This window comes from Alosa pseudoharengus, unplaced genomic scaffold (genome assembly GCF_046254945.1).
Source record: "Alosa pseudoharengus isolate Yale_2024_CS ecotype anadromous, Long Island Sound unplaced genomic scaffold, YU_APseudo_1.1 YU_APseudo_1.1_scf_6, whole genome shotgun sequence".
NCBI classification, from domain to species: Eukaryota; Metazoa; Chordata; class Actinopteri; order Clupeiformes; family Clupeidae; genus Alosa; species Alosa pseudoharengus.
The window spans coordinates 23340216-23358345 of NW_027468848.1; the positions used below are offsets into that span (position 1 = coordinate 23340216).

At 39.3% G+C, this 18130-nt stretch overlaps 2 protein-coding genes across 2 annotated transcripts in view; both read right to left on the reverse strand.

The window, feature by feature from the left end:
- The window catches only part of LOC143105508 (tripartite motif-containing protein 16-like), a 175893-nt gene that overhangs the window by 136931 nt on the left and 20832 nt on the right, over positions 1-18130 (reverse strand). The window lies entirely within an intron of this gene.
- Positions 648-18033, reverse strand: LOC143105515 (GTPase IMAP family member 8-like). The gene is made up of 8 exons (XM_076269484.1): positions 17961-18033; positions 17527-17564; positions 14885-14993; positions 12547-13308; positions 12157-12183; positions 11223-11830; positions 4405-4414; positions 648-2929 (listed from the first exon to the last, which is right to left on the reverse strand). Exons 3-8 carry the CDS (start codon positions 14913-14915, stop codon positions 1950-1952), a joined length of 2418 nt encoding a protein of 805 aa, XP_076125599.1. The 5' UTR covers positions 14916-14993; positions 17527-17564; positions 17961-18033; the 3' UTR covers positions 648-1949.

Genomic DNA, 18130 nt, shown 5'->3' on the forward strand with positions numbered 1-18130 from the left:
CTCGCGGACGGGACCAAACTCCTCCCATATGTGATTTTGAAACGCAAGACTATGCCAAAGGAGACGATACCAGCTGGCATTATCGTACGTGCCCAGGAAAAGGGCTGGATGGACACTGATCTGGTAGTGGACTGGCTCAAGGTAATGTGGGGCAGGCGCCGCGGTGCGCTTCATAAGAAGAGAAATAAGCTCGTTTTAGAAGCATTCCTCTTATATTCAGGGTCGTCTTATATTCGGGTATATACGGTACACTTTTTAAAACATTGTGTGTTTTTGTGGACTAGGATGGATAAGGAAGTTATCCATTTTTAATTACTTTTGGTTGAGTTCATGGATTAATAAATACAAACCCATTGACAATTCATTTTGAAATATACTTTGTATTGTTGTCAGTGGAAAAAGATTTTATGTTTATGTTGTGTGTATATTGTGTATGTGAAATGTGTACCAAAGTCAATCAAGAAATCTGAATATACCATTGAAATAAAAGTGTTACCTTTTCATATGCCTTTTTTAAGATTTGGGATTTTGTACCAAAGAGGGGATTACCAGTTTAATCTATGCATAATCATACTGGCTAGGAGTGGACTCGAACAATCCACAGTTTACAAGCAGGTAGGCCTCTGTATCCAATACACCACATGATCTCAGGGAAAATGCTTTATTGGCTTTAGAATGCAAGAAAGGAATGATGTATACATCTTATGGTTACACTAACACAAAGCACACTTACACACAGGCGCGCGGGAACCTATTTTTGACCAGGGGTGCTGAATAACAAAAATAATGGATGTCCGACGACTCCGAGTCCAATGCGCTCACCCTAACCCCCACAGAAGCGCACTTGACATCGTTAGCCTATTTCAGTATAGCTAAGGAAAATTACTTATCTGATCGTCAAAACCACACCAGAGATGTTAGGCTTTAAATATAGGCTAATAATCAGGCTGCAATGATCTCGCAAATAATTTCTGAATAGCCTAAAGTGTGTCGTCTCCACAGCAAGTATGTGTCCTAATTTCTATCTTAGCGACTAGGATAGTGAAATGATTTCACTAGCTATGCATTTATTATTTTTGCAAAATTGTAAAACACAATTAAAGTTTCTTTCAGCTTATCCATGGTTTTTTTGAACGTGTAAATCGTAAATCGTATGTAGGCCTATATCAACCGTAGGCCTACACACTTGATCGCTATCACATAGATGAAACCACGCTACGGTTCTTACAGTAACTGACTCACGTTCACGTTGATCTCTATAACTGTTCATTTTTAGTAGCCTATATTCGAACCTATCCATAACCCTTTTTTGCTATTTGACTCATCATTTCACATACAAAAATATAAATAATGTCAGACAGCGAATTAGTAATTATTTAAAAATATATATTTTTAAAAAAATCTATCTCCTGCCAGCAGGGGGTGCTGCAGCACCCTCAGCACCCCCCTTTCCGCGCCCTTGCTTACACACGGTAACAACAGATACTGTAAATACCAGCAAGCAGTACTCAATCCCATTCTGAAGTGCTGCAAGCTTGTGGGTTCAGGTCCATGCCTGAGAGTCAACACAACACAGGTTAAAAGAGCAACACAAGAAGGCGCTGTGGCGCAGGTGGCTACAGCGTCCTTGGGTTTAAGTGTCTATGGGGAACAGGCTTTGAGTCCAATCTGGGTCAATTCCCGATTCCACCCTCTTTCCCGCTCTTTTAACTGTCTTGTCTGATTAAACACATTAAAATAAAAATAAAATAACATACGGCCAAAACATTATGTGACAGTGTGTCAGTGAGATGGAGAGAGAGAGAGAGAGAGAGAGAGAGAGCAGGCAATGCAACAGTGGCTGTGAGCAAACAGAAACAGAGAATTTCCTACTTATATTTATTATATTATCCCACAAATAACAAGTGTTTTGATGTGGTTGTTCTTGTGAGTGTCCTTCCAGACTATTCTTAAGATATAGTGCATTTTTGCTGGTTGTGCTGTAAGGTCTTAGCCATGGCTTTCGCTTCAGCTTTCTCCGCTTGCCTGCGAATGCTATCACGACTTCTGGCAAGGTCAGTGAAAATTTTGCCATCTATTTCCTTGATCTTCTTCTCGTGGTTCTTCTCCAAGTCGGCTCGTAACTCTTCGAGTTTCTTCATGTCTTCGTCTCTCTCCTTGACAGCTTCATCACGCAGGTTCCTGAGCTTCCTCTCCAGTGTCAGCTTGATCTTGGATAATTCAGTGACCAAAAAAGAGACGTCTTTGTCTTGATTTGCATGCTCCAGTTCTTCCATTCTCTGCTGTAGCAGTCTCATATCTCTTGCTCTGATCTTTGCTTCTGTCTCCTCAAACATGGCGGTGGTGTAGAAGCTTCCTCCATTTTGTTGAATCATTCCGTCAATCTTCTCCAGGAGAGATAAGACCTGTTGTTCCCGAGTCTCTTTGTCCTTGTTACAGAAGACATGGTACCGACCACCACAGTCCTCCATGAGCTCCTTTAAAGCAGCTGGGCTTTTTTCAATGTATGTCTTCATGGCAATGCCCTCTTCTTTCAGTTCTTCTCCTTTGGTGAATCCTACCATTGTGTATGCTTTTGAATACTCTCCAAATATCTCCTGGATCATCTTCACTGTGTCTCTCTCCTCTTGGGTGAAGCGTCCCACAGAGATCAGAAGCAGGAACACATGGGGTCCTGGTGAGGACATGGTGATGCATTTCCCAATCTCCTCCCGTATATTCTCATTTGAGACTGCAGTGTCAAACAGACCTGGGGTGTCAATGACCTGCACCATTTTTGAACCAACTACTGCTGACCTTCTCTTACATTTTGTTGTGACAGACCCCATTAAAGCAGAGGATAAGAATTCCTTCTTCCCGAGGATGGTGTTTCCTGTGGCACTCTTTCCAACTCCAGTCTTCCCAATCAGGACCAGCCTTACACAGTCCACTAGAGAAAAGGATGGTATTAAATACTTAACACATTGTTTTAAAAGATAAGAATATTTTAACATTTTATCCTTAGACAAGAGAGTTCACAGGTCTTGAGTCTGTGATAATACCTGTTTGTTTTTTCTCTCTTTCAAGCCCTAAAAAGAGAAAAGGAGAGTGATGAACTTTATTGAACCATAAAAAAACCTAAATATCATACTTCTCAAATACACTTCCACCAGAAATTCAACAAATATTTTACATGATTCATCATTGCAATATTGCATAATTCCCAAGTAAACTGCCATGGTATATATTATATTAACTAATGCTTACATGTGTTGAGTTTTGATGAAAACCGAGGAGGTGTCTCCACACTTTCAGGCTCCTGTCTCTCTGCAGGTTCCTGCCTTTGCCCTGCTGTGAGTTCAGACAAATTATGCACAAACTTTGTTCGAGGTTTTTTCTTAACAGGTGGTGCAGTTTTGAGAATCTGTCTGAGATAGAAACCATTATTTTTCTCTGTTAGTCCCTCCATTTTAGACAAAAGGTGTTGAACTTGCTTGCTGTCTTGGTGTTTTGTGTTGTCGAAAATGTGCACTTTTGGCCTAATTGCCTCTGGGAAGTTCTCTGCAGCTGTTTCCTTTTGGTCACCGTGTGTGATAATAGCAAGAGTGGAATCTGCTGCTTTTTCTCCAAAAGTCGCCCTAATAGTTGCAAGTGTCTCTTCAAGGTTGCGACCAACATCAGCTGGGGTTAGCACCAATAAAAACACACAAGGCCCTGGAGTTGTCTCTGTGGTGATGGAAACCATCTGTTTCTGTAGCACCTCTTGGCTAACTTTGGAACCAAACAGGTCTGGGGTGTCGACGATGACCACAGTTGTGCCACCGACCACTCCTCGGGCAATTTGTGGTTTCAGAGGGAGGAGGGTGGACGGGTCTGGAAGACTTGCTTCCCCAGGATGGTGTTCCCACACGAGCTCTTCCCCACACCACTCTTCCCCAGGAGGACAAGGTTCAGTCCCTCACCAGTATTAGACACTGTTGAAGTAAAATCACATGGAGAGATTTCAAAACGTCACTAATCTGGCTGCTTTGCCCAATCAATAGGTTGAACAGAAATATTCCTATTACAAATCAGATGATGAGAATACAGTCTTTGGTTAATCCTTTCTTAGTCATGAAGGTTAATATAGGGCTGGCTTCTGTGGTGCAAGATTTCCCCCAACAGTCTCTGAGGAACAGAATTTTCCAAATGGAGTTTTATATCTTTCATCTGCCCGAAATGACATTTTTCATGACATCTTTAAAGGTACTGTCAGTGATTCAGGATGACGTCATATCAGTCTGCACTTTTTCCTCAGTGCGGCCTGTTTGTACAGACCTCGCCATGTTTTTATGTGCATGTTGCAAATCAAATACGCCTAGCCTGACGAGCCAGACCCACATTAAAATGTAGGGTCTGGGTAGCCTGGCCCTTACCGCCTGTGACTACGAATTCTCTTCGTCATACAGTCTGGAACAAAGTAATAAGAATCCGTCTCCGTAATAGGCGGATGCTTATTTCGAGGTTTAAAATCATTGGAGTTCCCTTAACCAATCAGCAACGTTTGGTAATGACGTATGCTGTGCGCCGGAGTTCAGGCTATTACGCTTCCCACTTCTGCTCTCAGTAGTAAACAGACCGCTGGCTAGTATGTAGGCTACCTGACCGCCAGGGCAGTCTCTTCGTAGTGGATATATCCCTAACTTGCGCCAGCCACAGACCGAGAGTTGTATACCAAAAGCGTCATGTCACCGAGATTATATCAGCTCTTGTCACACGCCAGTTTTCCTCTTATCTCTTCTCGCCGCTTATCAGACGATTGTTGTTCTACGCAGCCCGGTGACTTTGTCGGAGCTACGGAGCTTTTACTTCGTCCTACACGGGCTGTTCAGACTACACTCTTGGATAAGTTGGATTGTACTGATGACCTACGTGTTATTTAACCTGGAGCTTGCTCAGTTAAACTAACAGTTGTTCGGCATAAAACAACGCAGCCTCACCTTGAGCCATGCTCCGTGACTGGCTAACGTTACTGTCCACAAGCACGGTAGCCTCGCCTGGAGCCCAGCTCAGCCACAGGCCTCTGTCAAACACAAACACGGAGTGGTTTACCTTGAGCCCAGCTCGGTAACCGCTAGTCCCAGTCAAGCACAATCACAACAGCCTTTCCTTGAGCCCCGCTTGGTAACCGGCTAGCTCAAGTCAAGACACACAGCCTCGCCTTGAGCCCCGCTCGGTATTCCTTAAGTAGGCCGCATTGATTTTGTAAAGGTAATTTGAGAGTAGGGGGGAGAATAACGAGCAGCAAACGTTTATTTGAAAACATGAAAAGTAGTGATGCATGTAGTACACTTGTGCGTTTAGGTTTAGTAATCACCATCTGATAAATCAAACTTTTTTCCCAAAGCCAGTTGGAAGGAGAGTTTTACGACGTCCTTGCCATTTATAAAATTGACAAGACAAGCCTCATGTTCCTGCTTTAATTGCGTGATGCCCTCGAGAGTTGAGACAACTTCGCGGATAGCTTCTAGCGTCTCTTCCTCCGTCGCCATTGTTGCTATAATGTTGAACTACAAGCTTCGCTGGACTACAACAAGCAACTCGGCAGGCAAGTTCCGCGTCATCACTCAACTGTTCGCTGATTGGCGCGGTTGTACGCGAACCGCATATTGTCTGTTGGGCCAGACTACGTGCGAGGCTGAAATCAAATTTTGGCCGGAAGTACGTAGGATGGTAACACCAGGCTAGGGTCTGGGCACTCACCGTTTGCAATGCTCAGTCCGGTGGGCGGGATAATCGGTTGTCTTTCAAATTCCCTCTGCACGCAATTGGACAGTGCTATGAGTCCCATGCGGTTTCCCACCAGCGGAGCTTGTTGGCTAGTTCAAACTTTTGCCAACTTAAAAAAAGCTTAACTCGTGTCACACTGTTGGCCAACAGCAACATCCATCTTCTTTGTTTTCAAGTAGCAGGGAATTCCAGCCAAACCGTTGCAACTCTGCCATCAATCATTATGTTTAGCCCGCCTAACGACTCTATACACGATTTGATTGGCCTGATAGAAGTTTAATTTTTCGAGCTCACAAGCCAACGGAGAGTTGCTAGACTAGCCCTGGAAGCAAATGTAATTTGCTGCCGCTAGTGTGCGTCTAGATTTCTAGGCTAAAATACGCCTGCAGTGGGCGCAAAAATGTTAGTACATCTGGTCCTGAATTGGGTCTGTATTTTTGCTATTTGGGAAAGCATGTGCAAGGTGGAATAAGTGGAATGATGATAGAATGTATGTTCTGTTCCGAAAAGAAGAATGTGGATATACCAGATTTCTTTGTTGATAGAGTTTACTGACACCGCCCAACTTAATCTTTAAATGTGTGCAGCCAGCTTTGTAACCGGTTCCTTAAAAGATGGCAATAGAATGATCATCATTTTTTTTTATTATACAGCTGATTAAGGTGACGTGATAACGCCAGGGGCTGTTCTTATTTGGTTTTGCTACTTAAGTTCAGGTGTAAGGTGAAATAGGTTCACGCAATACAGCTACTATTCGCACATCATACACCTGTTTGAACATCACCAACAACATGACGACCCTGCCACCTTTACAGGATCCCAAGGAATTAAATAGCTGAGACCTGGTTTGAGAGGTAAAAATATTATTCTGAAGCTTCAGTCCTGGAAAATCACCGGAATCAAAACAACTGTTTCAATACATTAGGCTTATTGAACTTCATGCAGAGCTGCGCAGATCAGGCTGAACATGATGCATGCTGGGTTTTGTACAACGCAAACATCTCTTTATCTGTACAGTGCTGCATGAAGTTAAATGAGCCCATTGTCATATAAAATGATTGAAGGCGTGTCAACATGTCTGTCGAGTTTCCCATCACTAGTGCAAACAGCACTATTTGAACAAATCAGATTCTGCTCAGACAATCAAATATTCCAAAAGTTCTGGCACCTTATATTACTACTTCTACTACTACAATAACTACTACTACTACTACTACTACTACTACTACTAATTCTACTACTACTAGATATCTGTGAATTACTGAGGCTACGTAATTTCATCGATGTAAATGAAAAATTATTGTAACTTACTGTTTGTGATGTTGAAGACTTTTTGAGAAATGTTTCTACTGTAAAAAGCCATAAATTACATGACTGTAAATTCAAATACATGATTCAAATCCACCCTCAAAATTACATTACAGCGTCTGCATTAAGTGCATATTATTATTAGTTCATCATTATAACAGATTAGATGATGGATAGAACAGATAGACTTAATAATAATAATAATAATAATAATAATAGTAATACATGACTATTGGTAGTACTAGTGATAATTATAATAATCATTATAAAGCTATATGACATTTTATGACATTTGCAGTAGAATAGGTTTTGCAGCAGTATAAAGATTTTTTTTCTGGAAGTACTGTAGCATTGGCTGAAAATGATTTGTGGGTTATGCATTTCAATATTACCTATATGTTGTGTAATAATAAAGTGTCTTATTATCATTTGTGCTCAGTTCATAAAGACAATCCTACCAAAAATCAGCCTCCTGTGAGTTGGCGATGTGTCGTCTTCAAGTCTCAACTTTTCACAAACCATTCATGCCACTCTTCTTTGGTCTTTGTTCTGCTGAAATCTGATTGGGCCATGTGCGGGCTGAATATTTAGAAAGTGAAAGAATTTTTGAAAATGTATGCACAGTATTGTAAGGAATTGTTTTGGATTACAATCTGCAGACAAAGTGGTATGACAAGCCCAACCTGGTTGTATGGTCTAGTTTAAAACATTTACAATAGGCAAGCGAGAAGGCACCGATTTACTCATGGAATTACTGTAGAGCATACACATATTTTAAATTGATTATGTGGAACGACGATGAAAACATTTTATTTCAGGCTTTTCTGGTCTCTATCAGTATGAAATACAGAACTGATACTGTGTCTGTGGCAAAGCTGTTTTCCTGTGTTTGCACTGACAGAGGTGTCATCTCAAGGGTAGACTGGCTTGGCACTGATATGGCCTGAGCTAGGACCTACTCTTGAAATTAGAGTGTCATTATGCATCAGCTGCAAGCCAGGTCTGTCCTGAGGTCAAATTTGCAGCAATGAAATGGAGAGAAATCATAAGTGCATAACTGGGGCGTAGCCAGAGATTAAAATTAAGGTGTGCCTGTGAGATTTTAGGTGGCCTCAACCCAGTGAAAGCGAGTGGCGCAGAGACATGGAAATGTAAACACTACTCTTACTGTATAGCCTAATAGTGCTCTCAAAATTAACGTGATCGCGTAATGACAATCAAAAACTGCACATTAAAATATGGTATACTCGCAAGAATAATTTACTTTCAGAGGCTGCATCATAAGTAGAAACAATAAGCCATAAAATATTTTAAGGCAGGATAAAAACTCAGTGCATATTTTAGAGATGGGTTTTTATTGATTATCAAAGACTGTGTAACCGATTGGCCTAAGTAAGGTATTAATGTTTGAGAATATATCCTTTGGACAAACATCAAGAATCTTAATCAGTGAAGGACAGGAGTAACAAGCACTTACTTTTCTCTTAATTTTTCTGTGCTAACACAGTCAGTTCAGAGACTCCAAAGGCGAATCCAAAATGTGCGCTGGCTGCGTTTTGGCGGCAATGTGAGGCTACAGTGCAAGACGGCGGGGCTTGGATTTAAACATTGAAACAATTTCACCATCATGCAGACTTTTTGTCAACTCTCTTTCAAAAGACAGTAAGCTATTCAACTGTCATGTGTGCATTGAGGAGCTGATGGGTGTCTTCACCCGGTTAACTGTTATGGCAATGCCACGTATTTTCGCCACCTACTGGCGAATGCATAGACCACAACAATCCTATGGTTTGTGTACCCTGTAGCCTCGTTTTGATTTACAATGACGTGTATACTGTAAGGCGAATTGATTGTGTACAGTACAAGTCATTAGGGGGTGCTACACTTAAACAAAATAGCATGTCCTCAAATGTAATCAAGAGATTACACTTTACTGTGACTTGTGGCACAATCTGTGAGTGTGTATGTGTGTACGTATGTGGGTAAATTTCACCTCAATTATTAGTCTGTTTTAATATGTTGTAACATACTTTGAACACAAGACAAATAGGCTCCTACCACAGCCATTTGCTGGCTATTAACCTTATGAGCCCTAGGCTATTTTCAGGGCATTTTCACTACCTTAGTTATAGGGACTTATACTGGTCATTGTTAAGTGCCATTCTCACATTATATTGTGTGAATATATTGTTTGTTTGTTTTTTCAGCAGAGTCTAAACTACCCAGATCTGCCATTATGTGATGTATTAATGCTTGCATTCATTTGATTTTGATTTTTAATAATAAAAAGACACAAATATAAAAATATAAAAATAAAATGTTGACCTGTATATCACCACAGCAAGATGCCAGCTGGACATGCCTTTCATGTGTGTGTATAGGGCAAACTGTCCTGAATCTGGCAATATAAGAACCATGGTGCAGGGATTTAAATACATTAGCTCAAGTAAATGGTGAAAACCATGTTCTGTGCAGGGTTGGGTCAGATTACTTTGAAATGTAATCCATTACTGACTACAAATTACATGGCAATTTTTGTAATCAGTAACGTAATCAGTTGGATTACCAAAAACATGTAACGTAACCTGATTACTTTAGGATTACTTTTAGAATTACTTCAATAAATATGTCCCTTAAGAAAAAAAGACACCACCACTGAATTGATGAAAGAATTCTCATTCTGTTTTTCTCTTTATTATTTTATTGTATCTAAGAAATCTCTTTGCTCTGAGTAAAGCATTCCTGTGTGAATGAACTGATCTTTTCCTCCAAAAGTATTACCATTTACTTTGAGGTCACCAGGTCCCATTGTCTGAAAAACACCCAAAACTAATACATTTCCAAAACCAAAGAAGGGTCAGAAAGGAATGGTAATTAATTACAATTTTATTGAAGCCAACAATACTTTTGGAAACAGGAAAACAAAGGTAGCAGCTTAATAGTGTTTAAGCAAACCAAAAATGATGTACACAAAAGGTAAATACACAACAATCAAAATACAAAAACATCCAAAAGGGTTGTTATTGTTTGACAAGTTGACAAATCACACCAACACCCATCTCAAGCTCACACAAAAGGCCTTCCAGTACACAGGCTACAGCCAGCCAGTCCCTCAATAATCAGCTTGAATTAGAACATAGTAAACAGAATAGATTAAATTACTCTGTATTACTTTAACTATAACACAACTCAAAATCAACAAATTAACCAAAATTGTTGATTGCACTTGACAGAGACACAATAGCACTGAAATTGTGTATCAATTCTTCCATCTCATTGTTTTAAGCTTTTACTTTGTCCATTGTACTTTGCAATGAAAAAAAGTCAATCATGTCTGTTGTGTGTCTTAATATTAAAAATTCAATTAAGGACAGCAGTAAAAATATATATATATTACTAATACTGTATATACAGTATAACCATTCAAAGACCATGACATTAGGGCAGTTAAAGCATCAAAAGATATATGCTAAAAATAATAATAGTAAGAATAACATCTATGAGACTCAAAAGTTTACAGTTGTATCATACTATTAAGGAAGTCCCAATGATGATTTTGATAGCTCATAGTCTTGTTAACCCAAGCAAAATATACTGTTCAGTGAAGAATAACATTTTCCGAAAGAAGTACTTGAGTTGCATTTTTCAAACCATTGAAGATATTTTAAGAATGCTCTTTCAATAGCAAATTTGCAATACACTAAAAACATAAATCTTATTTATTCATACTGATTGTTTGCCTGTGGATAACTAAGTGAGTCATTAAGTAAGTTAGTGTAACTGCTAACTGTAAGTTCTTATGATATGGTGCACTTTTCATGATTTTGTTTTAGCCTTTTAGCCACAGCTTTTGCCTCGGCTTTCTCCGCTTCTTTGCGAATACCATCACGAGCACTGATGAGCTCGGCCAACATTTTGCCATCTATTTCACTGATCTTCTTGTCCTGGTTCTTCTCCAAGTTAGTGAGCAAGTCTTCGAACCATATCATGTCTTCATCCATGTCCTTGACAAATATATCAGGTAGGTCCTTGGACTTCTTCTTCCATGGCAGCTTGATCTTGGATAGTTCATTAACTAAAAATGAGACTTTTTTGTCTTTATTTGCGTGCACCAGTTCTTCCATTCTCTGCTGTAATAATCTCATCTCTCTTGCTCTGATCTTTGCTTCTGTCTCCTCAAACATGGCGGTGGTGTAGAACTTCCCTCCATTTTGTTGAATCATTTTGTCCATCTTCTCCAGGAGAGATACAACCTGTTGTTTCTGTGTGCCTTTGTTCTTGTTACTGAAGACATGGTACCGGCCACTACAGTCATTAATCAGTTCTTTCAAAGCAGCTGGACCTGTCTGGATGTGGTCCTCAATGCTCCGGCCTTCATCAAGATCGTCTCCTCTTGTGAAGCCCACCATTGTGTATGCTCTGGAGTACTCTCCGAAGGTGTCCTGGATCATCTTCACTGTGTCTCTCTCCTCTTGGGTGAAGCGTCCCACAGAGATCAGAAGCAGGAACACATGGGGCCCTGGTGAGGACATGGTGATGCATTTCCCAATCTCTTCTTTGATCTTCTCATTTGAGACAGCCGTGTCAAACAGACCTGGGGTGTCAATGACCTGCAGCATTCTGGTACCTATCATTGTTGTCCTTTTCTTACATTTTTTTGTGAGAGACTTTCCCGAAGAAAAAGACTCAAATTCCGTCTTTCCCAGGATGGTGTTTCCTGTAGCACTCTTTCCAACTCCAGTCTTCCCTGTCAGGACCAGCCTCACACAGTCCACTGAAAGGAGAAAGAGGGAGTAGCTATGGTTTGTTTTCTTAAACATAGACATAGGCATACTCCCATAACAATCTTTTCTGAGGCCAGCTGTGATGTCCTATTACCCACAAATTTGTACCGCAACTCTCGCAAACTGCTGTGAAAAGTAAACAAACATGCCGGTTGACCCTCTTCCCATGTCTGCTAATTGTGCTGAAATGTCATTTTTTAGACATTTTTTGATTAGATTTGTCAAAAAAACCACGTTACTATCTGATTATACCGTCATTGTAACCATTGATAGTGTCAATATACACAGTTAAAATATTTGGGAAAGTGTAGCCTACCTGTTTGCACTTTTTCTTGTTGACGCCCTACAAACAGAGACACACACACACACACACACACACAGACATAGACACACAAATATTATAAATACCACACAATGCATGCTTACTTGGAACATAGCCTGTTAGATATAAGATCTGATGAACAAATAAAAGAAATATAAAGTTAGTCACTTTTCTTCCTACAATCATATTTTTTGTTTATCTTATCTTCATACTTAAATCCAATAGATTTGCTTGTCTCTCCAATACTGATATGCTGTTGAACATCATGTGACGTTTAATGTAAGGAGAATATGGGTTCATGTTCTATCTTTATTTGCTCTACCTTTACAGTAGGTACCTGGTTAGAGGTAGACACTAAAACATAATGTCATATAACAAACTTACACTTGTTTAAATATGATGAAAAGTCATGTGTCTCCTCTTGTCCAGCCCCCACTTCCTCCTTCCACTTGTGTTCATCTTTCTGTTTCTCTCTTCTCTGTTGATCTTCTCTCTTTGTCCTGGTTGATGGCAATAGTCTCGCTCCATCCGGATTTGATTTCACTGTGGAGTTGTCATTGGATCTCTCACCAAAGCTATTGTTCTCCATCATTGCCTCAATTTTGTCCAGAAGATTGTCAACTTGATTTTGGCGTTCATCCTTGAAGAACAAATGGAACTTATTTCTCAGTGCCCTAGGAAGACTTTTACTTGCTTGGCTGTTTATCAAGCTAATATTCTTCTCATCCATACTATCTAAGGTGATCAGAGCCATGGTATTTTCTACCGCCTTCTCACCAAAAGCTTTTTGCATGAAGCCAAGCCTTCCCTCAAGGTCAGACCCTACTTCACTCTTTGTAATCACCAATAGAAAGATGCAAGTACCAGAGGAGGTCATAGAGGTGATGGTCAAAATTTCTGCCTGTAGCTCCTCACGGGTGAGTTGGGAACCAAACAGTTCGGGGGTGTCAACAATGACCAAACGTTTACCTCTGACACGTCCACTGGACATTTCACTTGCCAGCGTTATAGGGTCAGAAGATGAGGAGGCACGAGTCTCAAATGCATCTCTCCCCAGGATGGTGTTCCCACATGAGCTCTTCCCAACCCCACTCTTCCCCAGGAGCACAATGTTCAGAGCATGGGATCTCTTGTCAGCTCTGGACTCTGTATAGAATAAACAGGGCACAATCAAAAAGGGGCATCTGTGTGTGTGTGAGAGCCATACCAAGAAACCGATCACATAGGCTATGTTTACACCGTCAGTTAAATGTGACCCAATTCCGATTTTTTTGTGTGGCACAATTCTGATGAGAGATCGGTTTCAGGCCTCAATTATATGTGGACATAAATCAGATATGAGTCGGATATGTGCCAATGTGACTGCAGTCTAAACGGGCAGATTGGATATTCCCTGTCATTTTCTACTTGTACAATGTTGAAAAGATTGCCCACAATCTTGTGTGTTTTCACTTGTACATTACACACAATGTTGCTTTCAGTTTCACGTGCACGCACGACTGGCAAAACGTCTAATTAAAATGACAACACAGATGGAAAAGCTGCAATGAAGACGGAAGGCTCTCTACTTTCTTTTTCGCCTTAAAATAGACCCCCTCAATGTTTGTGATCATCCAGAGCCTACTGTAAGTTGGGTGCATGGGGTCAGAATATTGGCACAGCTATAGCAGTTGCACTATCATTGTTACCCAAGGGCTGCGAACCATACCTTAATAAATTAGTCTTAGATAATGGCGATTGTCTACCTGATCAATCTGATAACAAATGAGTACACAATGTTAGCAAGTGGCCAGAGATTCATTAGCCCGATGTTGAGAAGCACAGCATATATACATGCAAAAAAGTAGTACATGTAAGCATTTTTCTTGATGTTTCCTTCACGTTTCAGTCAATTCACACACAATTCAATGGGATGGAAAGCTTTCTGACCCCGACATGCGTACACCTTTTCTGTGACGTGGATCGTGAAGGGGACTATAAAATTAATAACATATTTTGCAGACTCAAGATACTTTGGAAACAAAAGTAAACAACTAGCCACTGAAATACCTAATGCAAAGTTATTTCATGCATTCGCAGTGCCATCTGTTTTTTTTTTTGCTTTCATTTCAGTGGCCAAAATTCCTCTGGTAAGCATGCGGATTGTCAAGTGTTTAAAATATGTGAACTATGTTAACACAGATATCTGATATGGGTCATTCTGAAACGTAGATGTAGACGGGCTGTGCAAAAAATCGGATAAGGGCAGAAAATCAGAACTGTGCATCAAGGCCTGTGCAGCCATAAATGAGCGGTGGTAGAGATAAGGAGGTGGACTAGCTTGCAGCCTGCAATATGTGGGTTCAATTTCCAGCTTGTGCCTTTGAGCAAGGCACTTAACCCCGAGTTGCTCTGGGGAGAATGGCCCTTGTAATATAATTGACATGTAAATTGCTTTGGATAAAAGCGACTGCTAAATGAATGTAAATGTAATAAAATAACTATCACTCTAATGTGGGCTTAATCATAGAGATACAGAACAGACTTACATGTGCTCTGCAAATACACGTGATCTTACATGTGATTGACTTACATGTGCTGTGCAAATATGCCTTATTTTACAACAGGTTGTTTCAATATGGCAATTTTTAAAATGTGGGCTATGTACAGTATAAAAAAGAAATGAAAGCAGATTTATATCATGTTATTGATTAAAAAACAGATGTAATGTTGGTGAACTTACTACTTGCATCCGTTCCCTTTGATGATGCCATTTTCAGACCAGATTCACCAGCTGCTGCTTCTATTCCGTCTGTCACACTTTAACTCAGAGAAACTTCTGAACTTGATGACTGTGGAGAATATTTAATCAGTTTGATTGTGTCTGCTGCAGATCGAATATTTGGAAAATGAGGACATTTGAAGTCTTCTAGTGACCTTTTCTCACCTTTTCATAACATGTACTTTTGCTCCACAAAGCCATCCTTGCTGTGTGGTCTTCATAAACTATGTATAGTGAAGTTAGACATCTAAACTTAAGTCATATTATCTGTAAGACTGTCAGAGTTAAAGCAAGCGACCAGTTAATAACATTAGTTAATGACATCGTAGGTTCAATCCCCAGGTGTGTGCTGTCGTCTCTTGCTTCTGACTGCGTGCAGTTGCTCTAGTGTGACATGAGGAACTTGTGATGTGCAACTTTACTTGATGCTACTTTTTAACTAAAGCCTAATGGTCTCTCGATGTAGAGCAACTATGATCCACCATTGACATTGATCCATTGAACATTGATCCACCAGACAGACAAATAATTTGACAACTTGAAATTCACGTAGTAGGCTATACATTTAGGTTACACTTTACTTGACAGTATCGACATAAGACTGACATTACTGTACACTGCCATGAACGTGACATAACGCTTCTGTAATTAAGTGACATTCAGTTTTTGTCATAACAAGTTAGAGCTAGGGTTAGGGTTAGGGTTCATGTGCCATATGTGCCATTCATATGCTAGATCAAATGTAAGACCGGATCACATGCTCTGATCTTAGTTCGGAATCCCTCGTTTGCTTTTGAAAAACCCATTTCCAAGATTTGGTCCAATCCGTGATTCGAAATCCCACTGGATTACTTTTGAAGAACTGGGCACAGGACAAGCTTTCCCCTCTAAGGCATTTACAGTGTGCAAAGCAGTGCTAGAGCTATTAGAAATAAAGACTCCGCCCATTCTAGTAACCTAGCAATTCTAGAAGTACTATTGTATCATTATTATTATTATTATTATTATTATTATTATTATTAGTAGTAGTAGTAGTAGTAGCAGTAGAAGTAGTTACAGCCGCAGTAGGCAGTAGTTGTTGTCAGTCAGGGATGGGTAAAAAAACATCAGAATATTTTTTTTAAATGAAATACCTAATACTTTCATTTTATATAATAAACTACAAAATACATTTGCCATAATATGTATCAAAATCAAATATGATATTTTTGTATTTTGAAAATACTCAAATAGACATGGACTCACTTTGCAAATCAGCTTTTTTTATCCCAAACATTTAGCCCATTAAAACTATAGTGGAACAGTTAACCACAAAAATGTGCTTAGGCGCCTCGGATTTGTCCCCTGGGGGCCATGGCAGCCATTTCTAAAAACATTTTTGTTGTTAGGTAAAGGGATTGAAAGCAGGTACTAACAATTAATATAGTTACATATTTGACCATACATCTTTGTAATTCTTCACACATGCTCATAAACAAGGCCCTTAAATATTTAAATGATTAAAAGTAAAAAAAAAATATATATATATACAATTTGGCCCCTGTGACACCAAATAGAATACTTATGCAAGTTCATGCAGTGTGATCAGAATTTGTGTTGTCAGAATTAAGAATCATTCAATAATTGACATTTACATTTAGTCATTTAGCTGATGCTTTTCTCTAAAGCAGTGTTTCTCAAACTTTTTCAGACCAAGGACCACTTAACCAATAAAAAAACCATCACGGACCAGCTAGCTAAATAAAAACAGTTGATCTACTTCAACAGTTTATTACACAACAGGCCTACACGGAACCACCTTGCCCGTTGTCTTTGCACCTTGCTTATTGTGTCAGAGGATTCAACGATTTAAACTGGTGTAGCTGCAGTGTTGTTGCAGAACTGTTTGGATTTACATACAAGTTGGTTCAATATTGCAAACAACTCATCTATTTTATATTTTACTACGTCTGCTTGCTTATCACTTGAGATACCGTACGGACCACTCTTTAAGAAACACTGCTCTAAAGCAACTGACAGAGCTTTACTGTTTATCTGTGACTGAGGTTCCTAATTCAAGTCCAGTTCAGAACTGAACAAAAAAATCATAAGGCTATGTACACTGTCTCTTGAAGTTCCAGTATGTGAGAAACTTGATATGCCTATATATCTTCAACCTCTAGTATGCAGTTAATAAGGAAATATAATTGTTATTTAGATAAGGTGAACTTCTCCCCACGGTGGAATGCAGAAAGGGATACTATAAAGAAGGGAATTTAAACACACCCTTACCATCTATTTATGTCATTGTACAATGCAAACATGTCTTTATCTGTGCAGTGCTGCATGAAGTTAAATGAGTCCACTGACATATAAAATGCTTGACAGCTGTCGGCACAACACAATTTCCCATCTCTAGTGCAAACAGCACTATCTGAATTAAAACAGAATTCTGCTCAGACAATCAAATATTATATTCAAAACATTCTGGCACCTTATCATACTACTACTACTACCACCATTACCACTACTAGATATCTGTGAAATACTGGGGCTTTGATACATTTTAATATAATATTAATGTGTCAATCAACTTATATAAATAAATAATCATTGTAACTTACTGTTTGTGATGTTGATGACTTTTTGAGAAACGTTTCAACTGTAAAAAAGGCAAAAGCCATATATGACTAAATGACATTACAATTTTTGCATGTAGTGCACAAATAGTTTTCTTCATCAACAGATTAGATGATGGATAGAACAGATAAACTTTTTATAATTTTTTTTATTATTATTAATAATAATAATATTAATAATGATAATACATGACTATTGTATTGGTAGTACTAGCAGTAGTGATAATTACAATAACCCTTATGAAGCTATGTGACACTGGCAGTAGAATAGGTTTTGCAGCAGTGACATTTTTTATAGAAATAGCATTGGCTGAAAACTATTTGATTTGTGGGTAATGCATTTAAATATTACCAGTATATGTTGAGTAATACTAAGTGTCTTATTAACATTTGCACTCAGTTCATAAAGACAATCCTACCAAAAATCAGCCTCCTGTGAGTTGGCGATGTGTGTCGTCTTCACGTCTCGTCACGTCTTCACAAACCACTCATGTCGCCCTTCTTTGCTTTTTATATGTTCTGGTGAAATCTGATTGGGCCATGTGTGGACTGAATATTTAGAAAGTGAAAGAATTTCAACATTTCAACA